Source organism: Ranitomeya imitator, chromosome 4 (genome assembly GCF_032444005.1).
Source record: "Ranitomeya imitator isolate aRanImi1 chromosome 4, aRanImi1.pri, whole genome shotgun sequence".
NCBI classification, from domain to species: Eukaryota; Metazoa; Chordata; class Amphibia; order Anura; family Dendrobatidae; genus Ranitomeya; species Ranitomeya imitator.
In genome coordinates, this window is record NC_091285.1 from 439,041,575 (window position 1) to 439,058,614 (window position 17,040).

The 17,040-nt window shown below is 41.1% G+C and overlaps 1 protein-coding gene across 1 annotated transcript in view; it reads right to left on the reverse strand.

Annotated features, from left to right (window-relative positions):
* The window catches only part of HCN4 (hyperpolarization activated cyclic nucleotide gated potassium channel 4), a 421,667-nt gene that overhangs the window by 53,593 nt on the left and 351,034 nt on the right, over positions 1-17,040 (reverse strand). Inside the window, exon 4 of the mRNA XM_069765634.1 lies at positions 13,515-13,733. Within this exon, the coding sequence (XP_069621735.1) occupies positions 13,515-13,733 (219 nt within the window). The remainder of the gene's footprint in view (positions 1-13,514; positions 13,734-17,040) is intronic.

A 17,040-nucleotide genomic window follows, 5' to 3' on the forward strand; every position in this document is an offset into this window, starting at 1 on the left:
GTGCTTGTATTTTAGAAGACAGCGTTTTGGATGCAGTGAAAATAGGCTGTGTCCAAAATGCTACTATTCCTGAATGTGGGCATGCAGCCTTAAATTGTTTGTCTATAATTTTCGTTCTCGTTTCCTGAGACAACTCTCTACTTAACTTTTTTTGGTCCATGTTTAGTGTGGTACACACCATGATACCAAAGAGCACAATGACTACTTTTCACCGTTTAAAGAGTCAGACTGATTATAAGTTTGTAGACACATGTGATACTAATTTTAGGACACACCTTAGTTTTAACATGATCCCACAATCAAATTATTTTAAAACTCTTCTAGGGGCACCCTCATTTTTCGTCCAGGCGACTTTCTTTATTACTTATTTTTCATTTTTCTATTGAACCACAATTCAAAAGCAATGTCTGATTTCCATGTCTGATATATATATATATATATATATATATATATATATATATATATATATTGATCAAAACACAAGTTAAATGTGCAGGAATATCAGATTTACACACCATCTACCCTTCACTATGAAGCACTATCAAGTCACATGACATGTTAAATAATAGCTAAAATAAAGCAAAGAAAGCTAGAAATTAGCGACTGGTTAGTAGAATATGCCGCAATGTCAATTTGAAAGCGGTGCATAAAACTGTAAACTGTGTCATGTTTTCCAGTAGACACAAAATAATTATGGTGTGTGCGGTCTGCATGCATGTATGCCTTGACAGGTATGTAGCTGAGAGGGTTGTCCAGAGGTGCTGGAAAGTGTATAAGATGCTAAAGAAAATAAGTCAGAACGAAATATCTCCACAGGGTAAAAGAATTACTAGCTATGCCACTGGTGTAGAGAGGTTGTAGAATACTAGACTAGGCAGAACTGGTGAGTGGGGACAATATGTTATGTGGAGCTACATACATCGCTATGCTGTGTCACACTATGATGCGGGGAATGTGCTTGCTATTCAGATATGCAATGGAGCTTCTGCTAGATAAGTAGATTCCAGAAATTTTACAGAACATGTTGCCCTATTTTTCCCACAAAATGACTGACCACATTACAAGTCAATGTTTTACCCATTTGATGGCAGTTGATGGATCTGTCTCTGGTAAGAACTCCATTTATTTGATCCCAATGCGGAACAGAGCTCATAATCCTAATATGCGGCCAGCCTAACATAGATATTATTTTATGTGACATTTCTCTGTGGTATATATATATATATATATGTTCTGTTTTAATGGCTATCTGCATAATCACAGGCTATATAGTAATGTGGGAGGTTATATACTCACAGAGAAATCATGAGAGTGCAGTTCTTACAAGCCTTCTCTAGGTGGTAGTATGTGATTTTTTTTAAATTTCCTTACAGCTGACTCTAACTAGTGCATCAATTCCCAGATCCTGTGCATTTATGTATTTCTGAATCTGCCTAGGTGGATTTGCCTCTATTTCATGCCATCTTTATTAGCACCTCTCCCAGCCATGTTTGGGGAAGAACTCAGTAGTCAGTCGGGTGCCACACATTCCTGCCACTTTTTTTGGTGCTGTATTCATGAATTGATGGTGGACCTGGTGTATTCATGTGGTGATAATAGTTCTGGTGATGGATTCATGCACTGATGATGGTCCTGGTGGTGTAATCATGTACTCATGAACAGGTACGGACTGGGGCTGAAATTCAGCCCTGGCATTTGAAATTACACAGGGCCATGTTGTCCCCTTCCCGATGAACCAGATGGGATATATTACTAACTAGCTGTACTAGCCGGCTTCGCCCAGGTTAATAACTGCTCCGCTGAGCCTCTGCTTCTGCATTTCCCATGAAGAAGAGTTGAAGAAATTGAGGTTCTTCTCCTTGTAATGGAAGCAGTGAGCCATTGAGTGGTAAACCTGTCCTTGAACTTTAAATGTCGGCATAAATCCTGTTGTAAATATTTATTTTGTTGCACCAAATGATGTCATTTGGAAGCAGGAGTTGTACTTCCTGATGTTGTCCAAGAAATGCTTTGATATTGTACTGGTACCTGTCATCAGAGACTTTAGGGGATCTGGTGGTGACAGGAGAGATGGAAGTTTTATCTTGCCATTTGCACAGCATAAACCTGGCGGTTCATCTTTCCATTTCAGGGCACTGCAGTACATGCAGACCACATCAATTTTTCCTATCTGAACTTTAGGATTATCCTGATAGTTTATGTCTGACTGGTAACAAAAGGCAGCATGTTTCAAATCTCCAACCATTTCCTGTGACCTGGTGGAAGAAATAGCCATTCTCTTAGTGGCAAGTCGGCCTTCTCTCTGCTGAGATGACTTATTGGCCCTTGAGGAAGCAGCTCTTCTCTTATCTGCAAGCCTCGCTTCCCTCTCCTCAGAAAGTTCATTGGCCCTTGAGGAAGCAGCTCTTGTTCTCTTGTCTGCAAGTCTCGCTTCCCTCTGCTCAGAAAGTTCATTGGCTCTTGAGGAAGCAGCTGCTGTTCTCATGTGTGTCAGTCTTTTTTCTCGGTCTTCACATTTTTCATTGGCCCGTAATGCAGCTTTTCTTTTTGCATTAGCTGACATTCGTGCATTGGAATTCCTTTTCTTATGAGGCATTATTGTGATAAAAATAGTCTGTAACTGGCAGTTTCTATATCCTCTCACATAGAGGTAGTGTGACTGACATCAGCCTTTCCACCAACACACCCTAACTGACATGCTATTACCTCACACAAGCTTTGTTATACTGAGAATGTCCTTTGTTGCCTATATTAACCAATCAGAACTCAGATTAATTAGCTGTAGCAAAATAGAAGCTGAGTTGTTATTGGTTGCTATTGGCAGCCTGATAAATCCCCAGCCAACAGGAAGCCCTCCCCCTGGCAGTATATACAGTCATGGCCAAAAGTATTGACACCCCTGCAATTCTGTCAGATAATACTCATTTTCTTCCTGAACATGATTGCAAACACAAATTATTTGGTATTATTATCTTCATTTAATTTGTCTTAAATGAAAAAAACACAAAAAGAATTGTCCTAAAGCCAAATTGGATATAATTCCACACCAAACATAAAAAAAGGGGGTGGGCAAAAGTATTAGCACTGTTCGTAAAATCATGTGATGCTTCTCTAATTTGTGTAATTAACAGCACCTGTTACTTACCTGTGGCACCTAACAGGTGTTGGCAATAACTAAATCACACTTGCAGCCAGTTGACATGGATTAAAGTTGACTCAACCTCTGTCCTGTGTCCTTGTGTGTACCACATTGAGCATGGAGAAAAGAAAGAAGACCAAAGAACTGTCTGAGGACTTGAGAAACCAAATTGTGAGGAAGCATGAGCAATCTCAAGGCTACAAGTCCATCTCCAAAGACCTGAATGTTCCTGTGTCTACCGTGCAAAGTGTCATCAAGAAGTTTAAAGCCCATGGCACTGTGGCTAACCTCCCTAGATGTGGAGGGAAAAGAAAAATTGACAAGAGATTTCAACGCAAGATTGTGTGGATGTTGGATAAAGAACCTCGACTAACATCCAAACAAGTTCAAGCTGCCCTGCAGTCTGAGGGTACAACAGTGTCAACCCGTATTATCTGTCGGTGTCTGAATGAAAAGGGACTGTATAGTAGGAGACCCAGGAAGACCCCACTTCTTACCCCGAGACATAAAAAAGCCAGGCTGGAGTTTGCCAAAACTTACCTGAAAAAGCCTAAAACGTTTTGGAAGAATGTTCTATGGTCAAATGAGACAAAAGTAGAGCTTTTTGGGCAAAGGCATCAATATAGAGTTTACAGGAGAAAAAAAGAGACATTCAAAGAAAAGAACACGGTCCCTACAGGTAAACATGGCGGAGGTTCTCTGATGTTTTGGGGTTGCTTTGCTGCCTGTGGCACTGGACTGCTGGACCGTGTGAATGGCATTATGAAGTCTGAAGACTGCCAACAAATTTTGCAGCATAATGTAGGGCCCAGTGTGAGAAAGCTGGGTCTCCCTCAGAGGTCATGGGTCTTCCAGCAGGACAATGACTCAAAACACACTTCAAAAAGCACTAGAAAATAGTTTGAGAGAAAGCACTGGAGACTTTTAAGGTGGCCAGCAATGAGTCCAGACCTGAATCCCATAGAACACCTCTGGAGAGATCTAAAAATGGCAGTTTGGAGAAGGTACCCTTCAAATATCAGGGACCTGGAGCAGTTTGCCAAAGAAGAATGGTCTAAAATTCCAGCAGAGCATTGTAAGAAACTCATTTATGGTTACCTGAAGTGGTTGGTCGCAGTTATTTTGGCTAAAGGTTGTGCAACCAAGTATTAGGCTGAGAGTGCCAATACTTTTGTCTGGCCCATTTTTGGAGTTTTGTGTGAAATTATCAATGGTTTGCTTTTTGCTTCATTCTCTTTTGTGTTTTTTCATTTAATTAAGACAAATTAAATGAAGATAATAATACCAAATAATTTGTGTTTGCAATCATTTTCAGGAAGAAAATGAGTATTATCTGACAGAATTGCAGGGGTGTCAATACTTTTGACCATGACTGTATTAGCTCACACATACACATAATAGACAGATCATGTGACTGACAGCTGCCATATTTCCTATAAGGTACATTTGTTGCTCTTGTAGTTTGTCTGCTTATTAATCAGATTTTTATTTTTGAAGGATAATACCAGACTTGTGTGTGTTTTGGGGCGAGTTTCATGTGTCAAGTTGTGTGTGTTGAGTTGCGTGTGGTGACTTTTGTGAGATGAGTTTTGGGTGGCGACATGCGCGTAGCAACTTTTTGTGTGTGGAGTTGCATGTGACAGGTTAGTGTAGCAAGTTGTGTACAGCAAGTTTTGCGCATGGCAAGTTTTGCGCGTGGCGAGTTTTATGTGTGGTGCGTTTTGAGTATGTGCAAGTTTTGTGTGAGGCAACTTTTGCGTGTGTTGAACTGTTGTACATGTGGCAATTTTTAGCGTGTGCAAGTTTTGCGTGTGGCGAGTTTTCTATGAGGTGAGTTTTTACACGTGTGGTGAGTTTTGCGTGAGCCTAGTTTTTCATGTGGCGAATTTTGCGCGTGGTGAGTTATGAGTGGTGACTTTTGTATTTCAACTTTTATGTTGCGAGGTTGGTGTATGCGTGGTGAAATGTGTGCTTAGGGTGGTATATGTGTTCAAGCACATGTAGTGTGTGGCACATTTTGTGTGTGTGTTCATATCCCTGTGTGTGGTGAGTATCCCATGTCAGAGCCCCACCTTAGCAACTGTACGGTATATACTCTTTGGCGCCATCGCTCTCATTCTTTAAGTCCCCCTTGTTGACATCTGGCAGCTGTCAATTTGCCTCCAACACTTTTCACACGGGGTTAAAATTTCGCCTCACAACATAGCCTATGACGTTCTCGGGGTCCATACGTGTGACTGTGCAAAATATTGTGGTTGTAGCTGCGACGGTGCAGATGCCAATCCTGGACATACATACATACATACACACATTCAGCTTTATATATTAGATACTAGCTGAAGAGCCCGGCGTTGCCTGGGCATAGTAAATATCTGTGGTTAGTTATAGCACGTCACTTCTCTTATTTTCCCATCACGCCTCTCATTTTCCCCCTCACATCTCTCATTTTCTCCCTCACACCTCTCATTTTCTCCCTCACACCTCTCATTCCCCCCCTAACACTTGTCATTTCGACCTCACATCTGTCATTTTCCGATCACTACACTATTTTCCCTCACTCCTCTCATTTTGCACTCACACCTTTTCATTTTCACCTCACACCTCTCATTTTCACCTCAGTATATACATGTTTGTCATCTCCCTTATATATAGCATACACCTGTATGTCATCTCCTGTATATAGTATATACCTGTATGTCATCTCCCCTGTATATAGTATATACCTGCTGTGTGTCATCTCCCCTGTATATAGTATATACCTGTATGTCATCTCCTCCTATATATAGTATATACCTGTATGTCATCTCCTCCTATATATAGTATATACCTGTATGTCATCTCCTCCTATATAAAGTATATACCTGTATGTCATCTCCTTCTATATATAGTATATACCTGTATGTCATCTCCTCCTGTATATAGTATATACCTGTGTGTCATCTCCCCTGTATATAGTATATATCTGTGTGTCATCTCCTCCTGTATATAGTATATACCTGTATGTCATCTTCTATATATAGCATATACCTGTATGTCATCTCCTCCTGTATATAGTATATACCTGTAGGTAATCTGCTCCTGTATATAGTATATACCTGTGTGTCATCTCCTCCTGTATTTAGTATATACCTGTATGTCATCTCCTCCTGTATATAGTATGTACCTGTATGTCATCTCCTCCTCTATATAGTATATACCTGTGTGTTATCTCTCCTGTATATAGTATATATCTGTGTGTCATCTCCCCTGTATATAGTATATACCTGTGTGATCTCCTGTATTAGACCTCGTTAACACGTTATTTGCTTAGTATTTTTACCTCAGTATTTGTAAGATAAATTGGCAGCCTGATAAATCCCCAGCCAACAGGAAGCCCTCCCCCTGGCAGTATATATTAGCTCACACATACACAGGTCATGTGACTGACAGCTGCTGTATTTCCTATATGGTACATTTGTTGCTCTTGTAGTTTGTCTGCTTATTAATCAGATTTTTATTTTTGAAGGCTAATACCAGACTTGTGTGTGTTTTAGGGCGAGTTTCGTTTGTCAAGTTGTGTGTGTTGAGTTGTGTGTGGCGACATGCATGTAGTGACTTTTGTGAGATGAGTTTTGTGTGGCAACATGCGTGTAGCAACTTTTTGTGTGTCGAGTTGCATGTAACAGGTTAGTGTAGCAAGTTGTGTGCAGCAAGTTTTGCGCATGGCGAGTTTTGCGCGTGGTGAGTTTTATGTCTGGTGCCTTTTGAGTATGTGCAAGTTTTGTGTGAGGCAACTTTTGCATGTGTTGCAAATTTTGTGCATGTGGCAATTTTTCCGCGTGTGCAAGTTTTGCGTGTGGCGAGTTTTCCATGAGGTGAGTTTTGCACTTGTGGCGAGTTTTGCGTGAGCCTAGTTTTTGCATGTGGCGAGTTTTGCGCGTGGCGAGTTTTGAGCGGCGACTTTTGTGTTTCGACTTTTATGTGGCGAGGTTGGTGTATGTGTGGTGAAATGTGTGCTGAGAGTGGTATATGTGTTCAAGCACGTGGTAGTGTGTGGCGCATTTTGTGTGTGTGTTCATATCCCCATATGTGGTGAGTATCTCATGTCGGGGCCCCACCTTAGCAACTGATCGGTATATACTCTTTTGCGCCATCGCTCTCATTCTTTAAGTCCCCCTTGTTCACTTCTGGCAGCTGTCAATTTGCCTCCAACACTTTTCCTTTCACTTTTCCCCATTATGTAGATAGGGGAAAAATAGTTTGGTGAATTGGAAAGCGCGGAGTTAAAATTTCACCTCACAACATAGCCTATGACGCTCTCAGGGTCCAGATGTGTGACTGTGCAAAATTTTGTGGCTGTAGCTGCGATGCCTCCAACACTTTTCATTTCACTTTTTCCCCATTATGTAGATAGGGGCAAAATTGTTTGGTGAATTGGAAAGCTCGGGGTTAAAATTTCACCTCACAACGTAGCCTGTGACGCTCTCAGGGTCCAGACGTGTGACTGTGCAAAATTTTGTTTCTGTAGCTGCGACGCCTCCAACACTTTTCCTTTCACTTTTTTTCCCATTATGTAGATAGGGGCAAAATTGTTTGGTGAATTGGAAAGCGCAGGGTTAAAATTTCACCTCACAACGTATCCTATGACGCTCTCAGGGTCCAGACGTGTGACTGTGCAATATTTTGTTGCTGTAGCTGCGACGCTTCCAACACTTTTCCTATTCACTTTTTTCCCCATTATGTAGATAGGGGCAATATTGTTTGGTGAATTGGAACGCGCGGGGTTAAAATTTCACCTCACAACGTAGCCTATGACGCTCTCAGGGTCCAGACGTGTGACTGTGCAAAATTTTGTGGCTGTAGCTGCGACGGTGCAGATGCCAATCCCGGACATACACACACACATACACACACACACACACACACACACATTCAGCTTTATATAGTAGATTACCCTGGATGGAGGAAAGGAAGATTTACTACAAGACCAATATTTCTAATGATACCCGTGGCCTGCTGGGGTAAGTGACGGAGTCAACGACCTGGTGGTCCGTCACAACTCTTAACAGTTTGGGTGTCTTGAGAACACTGATTGTGTTAGTAACATAGCAGACAAGGCAGCCCACAACCAGACAGGCCCTTCTGGCATTTGCCAGATTTGCCAGATGGCCAGTCCGGCCCTGCTCATGAAGGTTCTTGTGTTGTAATCATGCACTGATGGTTCTGGTCATTTATTCATGTGATGATGTGGTTTTGGTGCTGTATCCATGGTGGTTCTGGTGCTTTGCTCATGCACTAATGGTAGTTCTGTACTCATCTACTGATGATGGTTATGGTGATGTACTAATAGACTGATGGTGGTTCTGGTGACGTATTTCTGTACCAATGACAGTTCTAATGATATATTCCTGTACTGTTATTGCTTGTGATAGCAATAAGTAGTAGCAATCCATAACTTGTAAGATAACGTACTACAGTGCCTTGCGAAAGTATTCAGCCCCCTGGAACTTTTCAACCTTTTCCCACATATCATGCTTCAAACAAAAAGATACCAAATGTACATTTTTGGTGAAGAATCAACAACAAGTGGAACACAATTGTGAAGTTGAACCAAATTTATTGGTTATTTTACATTTTTGTGGAAATTCAAAAACTGAAAAGTGGGGCATGCAATATTATTCGGTCCCTTTACTTTCAATGCAGCAAACTCACTCCAGAAGTTCATTGTGGATCTCTGAATGATCCAATGTTGTCCTAAATGCCTAATGATGATAAATATAATCCACCTGTGTGTAATTAAGTCTCCGTATAAATGCACCTGCTCTGTGATAGTCTCAGGGTTCTGTTTGAAGCACAGAGAGCATCATGTAGACCAAGGAACACAACAGGCAGGTCCATGATACTGTTGTGGAGAAGTTTAAAGCTGGACTTGGATACAAAATGATTTCCAAAACTTTAAACATCCCAAGGAGCACTGTGCAAGCGATCATACTGAAAAGGAAAGCGTATCATACCACTGCTAATTTACCAAGACCCGGCCGTCCCTCTAAACTTTCATCTCAAACAAGGAGAAGACTGATCTGAGATGCAGCCAAGAGGCCCATGATCACTCTGGATGAACTTCAGAGATCTACAGCTGAGGTGGGGCAGTCTGTCCATAGGACAACAATCAGTCGTACAGTGCACAAATCTGGCCTTTATGGAAGTGTGGCAAGAAGAAAGCCATTTCCATCCATAAAAAGTGTTGTTTAAAGTTTGCAGCAAGCCACCTGGGAGACACACCAAACATGTGGAAGAAGGTGCTCTGGTCAGATGAAACCAAAATTGAACTTTTTGGCAACAATGCCAAACGATATGTTTGGCGTAAAGGCAACACAGCTCATCACCCTGAACACACCATCCCCACTGTCAAACATGGTGGTGGCAGCATCATGGTTTGGGCCTGCTTTTCTTCAGCAGGGACAGGGAAGATGGTTAAAATTGATGGGAAGATGGATGGAGCCAAATACAGGACCATTCTTGAAGAAAACCTGTTGGAGTCTGCAAAAGACCTGAGACTGGGATGGAGATTTGTCTTCCAACAAGACAATGATCCCAAACATAAAGCAAAATATACAATGGAATGGATCACAAATAAAGGTATCCAGGTGGCCAAGTCATAGTCCAGACCTCAATCCAATTGAGAATCTGTTTGCCAAGGAAGAATGGGCAAGAATTTCAGTCTCTCGATGTACAAAACTGATAGAGACATACCCCAAGCGACTTGCAGCTGTAATCACAGCTAAAGGTGGCGCAACAAAGTATTAAGTTAAAGGGGCCGAATAATATTGCACACCCCACTTTTCAGTTTTTGAATTTCCACAAAAATGTAAAATAACCAATAGATTTCATTCAACTTCACAATTGTGTTCCACTTGTTGTTGATTCTTCACCAAAAATTTACATTTGGTATCTTTATGTTTGAAGCATGATATGTGGGAAAAGGTTGAAAAGTTCCAGGGGGCCGAATACTTTTGCAAGGCACTGTATGTAACTAAGTTAATAAAGTATTGTGCCACCTTACAATTAAGGATTACTACATCCATATTTATGTTAGAAGCATTAAATCTTTTTATCTGAAGGTTCCGTCACTGCCGTTTTGGCTTTCCTGTGCCACAGGCTAGGCTTCATAAGAGACCATGATATCTCCTACATACTGCAAAACTGTAGTATTGCACTATATAGCATAAACAATCAGAAGATTGCAGTTTTAAGTAAACTAAAGAATAAACGTTTTTAAGAATATAAAAAATTGATCCTCCATCCGCCCTTGACCCCTGTTAAAAATAAAGAAATAAAATATGATGATATCACCATATCCAGTTAATCCTATCAAGACTATCAAAATATAAAATTAACCCCTACTGTAAAGAGAAAACTAAATGAAAACACCGCAATTGTATTTTTTTGTCATCTCACCTCCCTTAAAAAGTGATCAAAGCATAATGTACTCCAGATTAGTGTTAACAAAAAGTTCAGCTCACCATGTGAAAAAAGGCTGTTGCTGGCGAGATGGCCACACATGTTAAGTTCTCTACATTCATTTGTATGGAAGTTTTGAAAATTGCCATGTAAGTTTGCTTAGCAATTTTTTGGAACTCAAGAGAGAAACTAATAGACAGACACATGTGCAGCCATCTCTACAGTCATGAGCAACATGAGGAGGGTACATCATACATTCATGACATATTCTGTGGATATACAATAAATATACAATATCGGAATACCTGTTGAAATAATGTCAACTTTTATACATCATTCAGTCATGATTTTCATGGAACAAAAGTGGTCCAATGTTTTAAATTGTTTTGGATCCCTTTTGCATTGGTGTTTTTTGGGTGTTTCAATTTTTAATCAGTGATATTTTTGCATGCAAGAAAAAAAAATGCAAAATTTCTCCTGCCCATTGCAAAGTTAAAAATGGACAACACATGGATGGCATCCGTGTGCTGTCCATAATTTTCATGGATTCATAGACTTGCATTGTGGGTCTAATCTGCAACTTAGATGAAAAAAGAAATGTTTTATTTTTGTGGACCGCGGTGACCACAAAAAAATAGGACATGTGAACAACACTAAAATGGCTACATGTTCTATTTACGAAAAATACAAATAGAATATGTAAGTGAAAAACAGACATTCATTTGTGTACAACTTTTGACTTAAAAGAAGAAATGGAAGGGAATGTAAAAGTCCTTCTATTATTGTGTCTCTTCCTTTTGAATTATTTCTGCCTTTGAGTCCAAAAACTTTATAAAACAACTGCAGTGTAATTCTAACCTTAAGCTTAGTTCACAACTGAGTTGGTGCCTCTTTTACAGCCTCTGTTGGAAATGCAGGGCAAATCACTGCAGAATGCTAAAATATTCTGTTTGTTGGAAGGACAGACACCATAACAGTAGCTTGATTATTTTAGTTAATTAGGTATGATGTGCTATGTTGGTGCCCATAATGCAATGGATCAAGTATTGCCTTAACTATTATTGTTTCGTTGCTATGATGGAGAAGAACAGAGGAAATAACCATCACATCTTTAGGCTGTTCGCACACTAACTCCCTAAGTACAAGAGGCATTTTTAAAGAGGTTGTCCACTACTTTAGCACTGATGACTTATCTTTAATATAGGTCATCAATGTCAGGTTAGTCAGGATCCGACACCCCCCCCCCCCCCCCGCCGATAAGCTGTTTTCAGTGATGGCTGGAAATACTTGTGGAGCTGCTCTATCTTCTGTTAGAAACCGCTGAAGGGTGCTACACATCCACCTCCTGTTGATTTGAATAGGAGGAGGATGTGCAGTACCCTGCCTCGGCTACTGTCAGAAGACTGCCAGCTCCGCAAGTGAGTACTTCCGGCCGGCCGCTGCTGCTATCAATGACAGCTGTTCGATGGTGGGTTTTGGGTGTGGGTAACTGACAGGGCCTACAGGGATAGAAGGGACAGCTGTCGCGGAGTGGGGGCGCCGTGTCGAACTTAGGGTGCCAACCTCCACTGTCAGGAAGGTACAGCGTGTGCAGGATTTTACTAGGGTCATATTAGGTCTGTGTACCATTATCTTTAATCTGGCATTTTCTGGATTAGTAGCCTTGCACCAATACCCGTTTTCAGTTTGGTGATGGTAATTTACGTATTTGTCTAGTGTTGATCATTTGGTCTTTTTAAATATTTATGAATAAAAAATATTGTTAGGGTTTTTTGTTTTCTTGTGGTTTAGTTTATGTGTTATTAGCACCGTGTGATTATTATAATTGCATTTGAAATATATACTGTGGTGCACCCTGCCCTTTGTTGTTTAGCCATACCTCTTGAACTTATAGGCACCATGTGACTGTGCTGTATTTTAAAGGAAACCTGTCACCATGTTTCCTGGATCTTTTCTGCTACCACCACTTTCAGTATTACTTAATTACGATCCTAACAATCTGTTCCTCACAGACCTGCAAGTTGGCATACCTGCAGAAATTAACTTTACATATTGATCTCTCACTAGTAATTAATGCCAAGCAATCCAATGGGCAACTACAGACCAACACTGGCATTCACTGTGAGCCTGCTAACACAGCCTCTATGTCTTTGATTGGTGGGATGACTTCTTTAGTAATCAAAGGCATGGAGGTTGTATTAGCAGGCTTACGACGGTTTCTAAAATTAGTCTGAACTTGCTCATCAGACTTTTTGGCGCTTATTACCAGAGACAGATTTATGTCATAAAGTTCATTTCTGCAGGTATGCCATGTTATACGGCTTTAAGGAATGGATCATTTGTATCCTGATTAAGTGACTCAGAAGGTGGTGGCAGAAGTTTAGATCTGGAAAAACTGGTGACAGGCTCCATTTAAATCAGTACCACCACACTGCGAGCCTAAAAAAGCTTTAGGTGGTCAACAAAATGACATTATTATGATAAAGCAAATCTAGGCTGCTAGCTTAAGTGATAATTGCTGTATGTCTTAAATAATTTCTATACAAATGTTTTATAAGTTATACCTATTACTCATACACAACATTTCAGTTTCCACATAGGAAAGTTTTATTTTATAAGTTATACCTATTACTCATACACAACATTTCAGTTTCCACATAGGGTAGCAGACATGTTGAGTACATTAATGTGCAGTATTTAAAGTACATATTGTTTCAGATTGCTTCAGTGTTATTCAGCCATTTTTAACTTAAAAGTTGTAAAATAATATGATACATACTATACAAAAGTTCATTTTAATGCATTAAGTAATCATCATCAATGAGACTATTAAGGTAAATGCAGCTCATATTAAACCATAATTCAGAACCACTTTAATGTAGGAATTAAGAACTACCGAATTTAAAAAGTGTAATAATTTAAAGAGTCTACGTACCTTTTCCTGATATTGGCGACGTGACGAATCTAGGGATTGGATAAGTGCTGTAGCATGACCAATGAACATGGCATAGCAAGTGGCACCAACAATCATGCTCAGCATAGTAAGCCAGACATCGGACATGCCCACTGGTGCTTGTTGCCCATACCCGATGCACAACATGTGACTCATGGCTTTGAAAAGAGCATAAGAATATTGCTTTCCCCAAGAGGCATTCTGTAACAGAGAGAAAAGCGAAATATTTTCCACTTGTAACATCACAAACTAAACAGAATTGGTGGCTCAAACATCCATTATTTTAAGATAAAAGAAGTAATTTATCATATTGCTATTGTCAAGTAGTGCAAGACCTCACACATAGACATTATTTCAGTGTCTTATAGCAAATGGAGTAATGTAACCTATCAAAAAAATGGGAAGCATACAGGTCCTTCTCAAAAAATTAGCATATAGTGTTAAATTTCATTATTTACCATAATGTAATGATTACAATTAAACTTTCATATATTATAGATTCATTATCCACCAACTGAAATTTGTCAGGTCTTTTATTGTTTTAATACTGATGATTTTGGCATACAACTCCTGATAACCCAAAAAACCTGTCTCAATAAATTAGCATATCAAGAAAAGGTTCTCTAAATGACCTATTACCCTAATCTTCTGAATCAACTAATTAACTCTAAACACATGCAAAAGATACCTGAGGCTTTTATAAACTCCCTGCCTGGTTCATTACTCAAAACCCCCATCATGGGTAAGACTAGCGACCTGACAGATGTCAAGAAGGCCATCATTGACACCCTCAAGCAAGAGGGTAAGACCCAGAAAGAAATTTCTCAACAAATAGGCTGTTCCCAGAGTGCTGTATCAAGGCACCTCAATGGTAAGTCTGTTGGAAGGAAACAATGTGGCAGAAAACGCTGTACAACGAGAAGAGGAGACCGGACCCTGAGGAAGATTGTGGAGAAGGACCGATTCCAGACCTTGGGGAACCTGAGGAAGCAGTGGACTGAGTCTGGTGTGGAAACATCCAGAGCCACCGTGCACAGGCGTGTGCAGGAAATGGGCTACAGGTGCTGCATTCCCCAGGTAAAGCCACTTTTGAACCATAAACAGCGGCAGAGGCGCCTGACCTGGGCTACAGAGAAGCAGCACTGGACTGTTGCTAAGTGGTCCCAAGTACTTTTTTCTGATGAAAGCAAATTTTGCATGTCATTCGGAAATCAAGGTGCCAGAGTCTGGAGGAAGACTGGGGAGAAGGAAATGCCAAAATGCCTGAAGTCCAGTGTCAAGTACCCACAGTCAGTGATGGTGTGGGGTGCCATGTCAGCTGCTGGTGTTGGTCCACTGTGTTTCATCAAGGGCAGGGTCAATGCAGCTAGCTATCAGGAGATTTTGGAGCACTTCATGCTTCCATCGGCTGAAATGCTTTATGGAGATGAAGATTTCATTTTTCAGCACGACCTGGCACCTGCTCACAGTGCCAAAACCACTGGTAAATGGTTTACTGACCATGGTATTACTGTGCTCAATTGGCCTGCCAACTCTCCTGACCTGAACCCCATAGAGAATCTGTGGGATATTGTGAAGAGAAAGTTGAGAGACGCAAGACCCAACACTCTGGATGAGCTTAAGGCCGCTATTGAAGCATCCTGGGCCTCCATAACATCTCAGCAGTGTCACAGGCTGATTGCCTCCATGCCACGCCGCATTGAAGCAGTCATTTCTGCCAAAGGATTCCCGACCAAGTATTGAGTGCATAACTGAACATTATTATTTGATGGTTTTTTTGTTTGTTATTAACCCCTTAATCCCATATGACGTACTATCCCGTCCAGGTGACCTGGGACTTAATTCCCATGGACGGGATAGTACGTCATATGCGATCGGCCGCGCTCACGGGGGGAGCGCGGCCGATCGCGGCCGGGTGTCAGCTGCCTATCGCAGCTGACATCCGGCACTATGTGCCAGGAGCGGTCACGGACCGCTCCCGGCACATTAACCCCCGGCACACCGCGATCAAAGATGATCGCGGTGTGCCGGCGGTGCAGGGAAGCATCGCGCAGGGAGGGGGCTCCCTGCGGGCTTCCCTGAGACGATCGGTACACGGTGATGTGCTCACCGTGTACCGAGCGTCTTCTCCCTGCAGTCCCCGGATCCAAAATGGCCGCCGGGCTGCATCCGGGTCCTGCAGGGAGCACTTCCGGGTCAGGATCAGGCTGCAGCTGCAGCTCTAATCCTGCCCGGCTGTATGTTAGATCACCGATCTAACAGAGTGCTGTGCACACTGTCAGATCGGTGATCTGTGATGTCCCCCCCTGGGACAAAGTGAAAAAGTAAAAAAAAAAATTTCCACACTTGTAAAAAAAAAAATAAAAAAAAAATTCCTAAATAAAGCAGAAAAAAAAAAATATTATTCCCATAAATACATTTCTTTACATAAAAAAAAACAAAAAAACAATAAAAGTACACATATTTAGTATCGCCGCGTCCGTAACGACCCGACCTATAAAACTGGCCCACTAGTTAACCCCTTCAGTGAACACCGTAAGAAAAAAAAAAAAAAAACGAGCCAAAAAACAACGCTTTATTATCATAACGCTGAACAAAGAGTGGAATAACACGCGATCAAAAAGACGGATATAAATAACCATGTTACCTCTGAAAACGTCATCTTGTCCCGCAAAAAACGAGCCGCCATATAGCATCATAACCAAAAAAATAAAAAAGTTATAGTCCTCTGAATAAAGCGATGCCAAAATAATTATTTTTTCTATAAAATAGCTTTTATCGTATAAAAGCGCCAAAACATAAAAAAAATGATATAAATGAGGTGTCGCTGTAATCGTACTGACCCGAAGAATAAAACTGCTTCATCAATTTTACCAAACGCGGAACGGTATAAACGCCTCCCCCAAAAGAAATTCATGAATAGCTGGTTTTTGGTCATTCTGCCTCACAAAAAAATCGGAATAAAAAGCGATCAAAAACTGTCACGTGTCCGAAAATGTAACCGATAAAAACGTCAACTCGTCCCGCAAAAAACAAGACCTCACATGACTCTGTGGACCAAAATATGGAAAAATTATAGGTCTCAAAATGTGGAGACGCAAAAACTTTTTTGCTATAAAAAGCATCTTTTAGTGTGTGACGGCTGCCAATCATAAAAATCCGCTAAAAAACTCGCTATAAAAGTAAATCAAACCCCCCTTCATCACCCCCTTAGTTAGGCTAGGTTCACATTGCGTTAATGGGTTAACGCTAACGGACAGCGTTGCACGGCGAAAATGTCACAATTAACGCCGTGCAACGGGTCCGTTAGCACAACCATTGACAGCAATGTGATTTTCGGGTGTAGCGCATCGCTAGAGCGTGCCATTTTCGGCTCGCGCTAGCAAGGTGCCATTCTTTTGTGGCGCGCCTCAGACGCTGCTTGCAGCGTCCGCGGCGCGCCCGAGGTCCGATCCCCGATCTTCCAGAGCGGGGACGTTAACGCGACCACTAAACACGACACCTAAAA